Source organism: Gekko japonicus, unplaced genomic scaffold, assembly GCF_001447785.1.
Source record: "Gekko japonicus isolate JY-2015 unplaced genomic scaffold, Gekko_japonicus_V1.1 scaffold1225, whole genome shotgun sequence".
NCBI classification, from domain to species: Eukaryota; Metazoa; Chordata; class Lepidosauria; order Squamata; family Gekkonidae; genus Gekko; species Gekko japonicus.
This window is the reverse complement of record NW_015170312.1, coordinates 172,359-178,782: the sequence shown is the minus strand read 5'-3', so window position 1 is coordinate 178,782 and position 6,424 is coordinate 172,359. Positions and strand designations below refer to the sequence as shown.

At 40.1% G+C, this 6,424-nt stretch overlaps 1 protein-coding gene across 1 annotated transcript; it reads right to left on the bottom strand.

Annotated features, from left to right (window-relative positions):
* Positions 1-3,774: 3,774 nt before the first annotated feature.
* ST3GAL5 (ST3 beta-galactoside alpha-2,3-sialyltransferase 5) lies at positions 3,775-6,373 on the bottom strand. Its single transcript, XM_015418001.1, has 2 exons — positions 6,163-6,373; positions 3,775-5,787 (listed from the first exon to the last, which is right to left on the bottom strand). The coding sequence occupies exon 2, from the start codon at positions 5,677-5,679 to the stop codon at positions 4,540-4,542; it is 1,140 nt and encodes a 379-aa protein (XP_015273487.1). The 5' UTR covers positions 5,680-5,787; positions 6,163-6,373; the 3' UTR covers positions 3,775-4,539.
* Between the last annotated feature and the right edge of the window lie 51 nt (positions 6,374-6,424).

Here is a 6,424-nt window from a genome sequence, read left to right as displayed (position 1 = left end):
AAGCATATAAAAACGAAAGTAAACCAAGAGCTCCAAGAGGACCAAACTAAATCACACAGAAATTAAGGGAAGAGCAGACTGTTCCATTGGGGGGGGGAGAGAAGGCTGAACGGGGCTTGGATCTAAGAAATCCAAGCCCCGTTCAGCCTTCCCATTACCTCTTTTTTTCAGTATTCGCTCCATAAAACGCACAACACTTTCCCCCCCACTTTTTTTTGGGGGGAAGTGTGTCTTATGGAGCGAAAATACGGTAACTGAAGGTTCTGGTAACTCTGGGCTAATGAAGCTCACACATCCCAGGAAGCCAGAGAAAAGAGATTAAAGCATGCTTCAGCAACTTACCTGCAATTAATCCTAGCAAAGACAGCAGGAGTGAATGTTTCAGAATTGCCCGGTTAGATATGTGCAAGGATTTCAGCTATTATTTTTAGGTTTGTAAAGCAGAAACGTTACTGCCTCTCTTTTTTTTGGCGAGATTTTTGAACTGTCTGCTGCTGGGTTCGGTTGCCTCCTGTTTTATAAGCCTTTTGTTCACAGTTTCTAATGGTCTGTTCTTACTTAATGGTATTTTGTGGGAAGTTGTCAGTCCCTGTGGCAGTCAAAAAGTGGAACACAAATAAAGTGCAAAAAATTGAAGGGAAACCAGAAACAGGTTCTCAAATACCTTTTGATATATTTGAGGATTAGTGAAACACCTGGGCTGTTTATTATTATGGTGCAGCTAGAATGTGCCTCCAGGCTCTTAAACAGAAGAGCAACAAATGTAGTAAATAAAGCAGAAGCAAATCTCCATGCACCTGGTTTGATGTACAGCTGACTGTAACACAATGACTAAGAATGCACTGTGCTAACAAGGCTTAATCGTATCTAGAATTCTATTCCCCAGGTTTTATTAGGTGCCATGCATGTTTATTTTTTCCACTAAGTCTTAAAACCATACTCCACATGGTTTTGGAGATTATCCACAGTTCCAATATGCTTCTTTTAAAAAGTGGCGGGGGGGGTATATTAGGGCCACAGCACTGTGTGTATGTGTGTGAATTGTTCTTCTCATGCCATTTTCCCAATAAAAATCAGCTTCCCCTGATCTACTGTTGACTCAAGTAAGGATAATAAAAGACAAGCACTCCTAGTGCCCGTCTCCTGCTGTATGAACAGACATGTGGGTGCCTCAGTGATTTCTAGCAAAATAGTATAGAAGGGCTAAACTCCTTCCCATAGTGCTGCAATCCTGATACAAATTGGGCTTTTTCTGATTAACCCCCCCAACAAACTGAGAATAGGAACACTTTTTCCTCTATGCCAGTACAATGTCACAATATCTGATATGTTATTATTATCTCCGGGGCTTTAATTTCAAAAATACCTGAATGATACTGTAACTCTTTTGTAGGAATGTCGAGTGTTTATTATTGGATTCTTTGTATGTTATTGTTTGCTTTGTTATGAAAAATGAATAAAGAGAAATTAAAAAAAAACAATATCTGCTATGTTGCCAGTACCATTACAATAGTACTTTGGCCTGAAGAACTATTAATTAGTTAATCTCCCTCCACTACTTGCAATTCAGGACTACACCCTGCAAACAATTTCTTTTTGATTGCTGCTTTAAAAAACCTATTGCTAATTTCAGTCTCTTTTCTGCCATTTGAAACAGCAACTTTGCCAAGTTGCAGACTTTTTAGAAGTATCAATATTTTATTTCTACCCCCCACCCTGACCATTTACAGTGCTGATATCCTTGAACCATCTATGGGCTAATGCATTAATCAATACAAACAGTGCTTCTATCACACGTTGTACTTTTTTTGAAATTATTAGGGGAAAAAATAAGAGTTAATTATCTGTTCAGAAAAAATTGACAGGACTTTTAAAACAACATTTATAAATCAGTTCACAATCTAGGACCAAAACATAAGAACAGCACTAAACCAATAACATCTAATCAGCTATCTCAACCAGCACAATGCAACAATAAATCAGCACAGGTTCCACAACCAAAGGCCAGACAGGTATTTTACTGTCCTTCTGATAAGCAAATGATGTGGGTCAACCAGCCTCCAGGGGGAGGTCATTCCATAGCGGGAGAGATAGAAAGGCCTGAGAAGGGGAAACAGTATAATTCAGAGAAAAAATTCTTCATATTTTCCCCAAGGACTGTCCCTCATTATTTTAAAAGAAAAAAATGGAATTTTAAGGGAGCACTAGGGAAAAAAATAAAACTCCAGTGAAATACTTTCTCCTTTAAGACAAGGTGTTACTCGCTCAATGCATAGCGCGAAGGCTTTTATGTAAGACAATCAACAGCAACATAGAATGACAATTCCTTTGTATAATACAGACGTATGCAACATGTTTTCAAGGGTATTCTTATTATTTAAATGTGAGTTGGACTATAAGGAAGGCCGAGTGCCGAAGAATAGATTCTTTTGAATTATGGTGCTGGAGAAAACTCTTGAGAGTCCCTTGGACTGCAAGAAGATCAAATCAGTCAATCCTAAAAGAAATCAACCCTGACTGTTCCCTGGAAGGCCAGATAATGAAACTGAAGCTCAAATACTTTGGCCACCAAATGAGAAGGGAGCACTCACTGGAGAAGACCCTGATGCTGGGAAAGATTGAAGGATGAGATGGTTAGACAGTGTCATAGATGCAACGAACATGAAGGTGAGCAAACTTCAGAGGACGACGGAAGACCGGAAGGCCTGGTGTGATCTGGTCCATGGGGTCGCGAAGAGTCGGACTCGACTGTGCGACTGAACAACAACAATGGCTATATATGTGAGAGAGACTTTAGCTTGTGTGGCTATTTGAGCAAGAGAGTTCAGCCTGTGTGGCTATATATGAGAGTGTTTAGACTGAGTGTCTAAGCCTGTCAGAGTTGAGTTTTGGAGTATGAGAGACTGTGTGTGACACCCAATTTTGTCAGTTATATTTTCTTTCTTCAACAACAGTTCAAAAATACCCAGAAACCTATTTTGTTCTTTTACAAATAAATCATTATTTGTAAAAGAACAAAATAGGTTTCTGGGTATTTTTGAACTGTTGTTGAAGAAAGAAAATATAACTTATTTGTTTAAACTTATCCCAGCAATCAGAACAGTCCTTCCTCAGGCCCACATAGTCCTCTGAAGCGCCCAGACACTAGGTCATGCTACCAAAATAGAGAGATTTGGAATTTTTAATTCTTGGTGGCAACAGAAATCTACTAAGTTCACATACACAGAGTGGTTTTTAAAGGAGAAACAGTCTCCCCAATAAGCAAGGACACTACAGTTACCTATGAGTGTCTGGTAGTCTTTTGAAGGCTTGATAGTCTTTTGACTGCTTGACTTTGCTAATTTCCCCAACTCAGATATTTGTGGTATTCCTCTCCATAAACTTTATTTCTGTTTTCACTCTGTCTGGATGCTTAGTATTTCTCCAAAATTTGTTGAGCTATCACATTATCGAAGCCTACAGCCACTGTCTGGTCTGCAGTCTGGATCGGAGTGTTTTATAAAGGGTACAGAACATAAGCCAGCAGCTTCTCAGGAGCAAGGTGGCAGAAGAAGGATTTCTTTTTAATATTCTAGGTGTTCTGCATGAATTTGGGTTCAGTGGACCACATTCACACTGACCTATTTTTAACTCACACAAATAATGTAATGCTCTTTTATAGAACTATGGTGCATCTTCTTTGGAAATATTGTGTACAGTTCTGATTGCCATATAGCAAAAAGAATACTAACATTTTTCAGTTTAGAAAAAAAAAGTTGACTAAAACAGAAATAAAGACTTATAAATTATGCACTGGCTGGAAAAAGTGGATAGAGATAACTCTCTCTCTCTCCCCCCCATAATAATAGAACTCAGCAGCACACAAAGAAGTTTAGGAATAACCAAAAGAAATACTTTGTTACTCAAGAATTAGGGAATTCTCTGCCAGTGAATGCAGTGCTGGCCATGAACACTGGAGGTTTTAGAAGGAGATTTGACATATTCATGGAGGACAGGGTCTATCAATGACTACTAACCATGTTGACTAAAAGGAACCTCCATACCCAGATGCAATAAGGCAGTAGCAGGGGAAGGCGTTGGCCTCTATGTCCTGCTTGTTGGCCACCATGTGAAACAAGACTAAATGGACCACAGGTATGATTCAGCAGGGCTCTTATGTTTCCTAATGGGATAGCTGTTTCCAAGACTAAGGCATTGGAATGAAAGATGGTGTGCACGTTGATACCTTTACATTTCAAATCTGAACCATGGCCTCAAGCCTTTCACACCTGTTTCTTTCTTTTTTACACACATAAACCATTTAATAAATACATATACGAGAACATTTAATTACCCAAATTTCTTATGGAAAATGAAGCATCATTTTCACATATGTAACAATCAGCTGAATGTAACATTAAAAACTGAAACAGGTAAACAGGGAGATGACAAGTTCTTTGGTGCACTTGCATGCTGGAAATACTGATAGGGTCTCTTCAGAGAGGAGGTGCCTGCAGAAATACACACCAGTAGGAGCTGTTTCAATCATCAGCTTGTTTTTCAGCAGAAGTCACAGAATATTCCTCCACTGAGGTCTTTTACAACTCCCTCTTTTACCAGTTTTTGAAGAAATGTTGTTTCAGTAGTCACATTGTGCATTTTTTGTTCATACATTGCAGCCATGCAAAGATTGTCGTAATAATGCAACTGCATGTTGGGTTGGCTGAGATCATATCCAAATCCAGCTAAACTCACTTCGTCACATAAATGCGTAGCCAGAACAACAGCAGTGACACCAATTGTAGGTACATTCTTATCCCATCCCCAGAACTTTGGTTGAGGTTCAGGATACTGCAAAATATCCAAAGCAGTTTCTTTAATAATTGCTGGGTTCAAGATGCGGAACTGTTTAGGCAATACAGGAATTTTCTCAGCTACCTGCTTCCAAAAAAACCATCGCATCCAGAGTGGCAGTGACTCATTTTTCACCACTGCTTGAATCCAACTCAAATCAACACTTTTAAATAAAACCGCTACAAACAAGCCATTTGGATAGTACTCATGTTCAGAGAGGGGGGCACCTTCCGGATAAGTCATTCTTATAGTAGTTTTATTACCAACATGATCTGTATATCCTTGAACAGGCGCATTATTTAATCTTATAACAACATCAAACTGATTCAGGGCATAGCCCAATTCCAGTCCACGAAGGACTCCTCCATTCCCCACAACAACACAACGCTTGCAGTGTTTCAACTGTATGTCTTCTGGTAAATCATGCTCAGGTAAGAGACCCAACACGTCTTTAAGTTTTTCTGACAACTTGTGAAATCCAAAAGGTAGCTCATATTTGAAGGCAGCTGTTTGTGAATTTACATCTTTTCGTAGAAATGGAGACATCTGTTCACTGTATTTCTCTGCAAATAACCTGCTCATCTGTTTCTTCGCAAAAGATGGATGACACTCAGCTTGCAAAACTTGCTCAGCATACTTTTGTGCTCTCTCTGCATGCTCAGAGTTCACATACTGAATTTTCGTCAGATCACATTCTTCAGACTCAAAGCTTGATTTGATCACGTAAAAGATGAAAATGCCAACCACAACTATTGTCACATACTTCAAAATACCTTTTAAAAACCCACTTCTCCGTTTCATCTTCATGTAGGCCGTGGTACAGGACACAAATATTGTCATCCTCATTCAGCACTGCTGAAAAGCTCTTTATGATCTCTGGCCCACATACTTCGAAGACTGTCTTCTCCTCACTGAAGACGAGAAGACTGGCTGCCGCACTGGCTCCCCGAACACCTGTTTCAAGTGAGTCAGCAAAGATGTCAAAAACAAGCTCTCTGTTTGACATATAAACATCGGAAAGAAAAAGCGTGTTTAATGTTCAGGACCAGTGTTCCCTCTAAGCTGAGTTAATGTGAGCTAGCTCACACATTTTTGTCTCCGCTCAGGAAGAATGGCTCCAGAGCAAACTAAGTTATGCAGCAGTCAAATCACTCGCTCACAACTTTAATGCCAGCAGCTCACAAAGTAGAATTTTTGCTCACCAGACTCCGCAGCTTAGAGGGAACCTTGTTCAGGACATATCAGCACACCATACACTCAACTCAAAAATCTCGCACCAATTTACATAGGGGAAGAGTAGCGATGTCTCCCAATTGTGTACATTATTACCTTGCTTAGCTTTATTTGCATTATTTCCATTGCAGTCCCAATTTTGCTGTTCTGTCGCCACTTCAACGTGTTTCTGCCACTCCCATCGCCGTCTTACCGCCGTTCTTATAGTCCAGCCGACCGAGCTAGGCAACTCCAAGCCTTCTCTGTCCTAACAAACGCTGTCAGGCGCTCCTTCTCATCGGTGATTGGTCCATTTCACGTCCTTCGATCCGTACACAATCAGGAAGGCAAAGGACGACAAATGCGCGTGCGCAGGCCG

Coding starts and splice junctions, on each gene's coding strand:
- ST3GAL5 (XM_015418001.1), bottom strand. CDS start 5,679: ATGAGGATGACAATATTTGTGTCCTGTACCACGGCCTACATGAAGATG.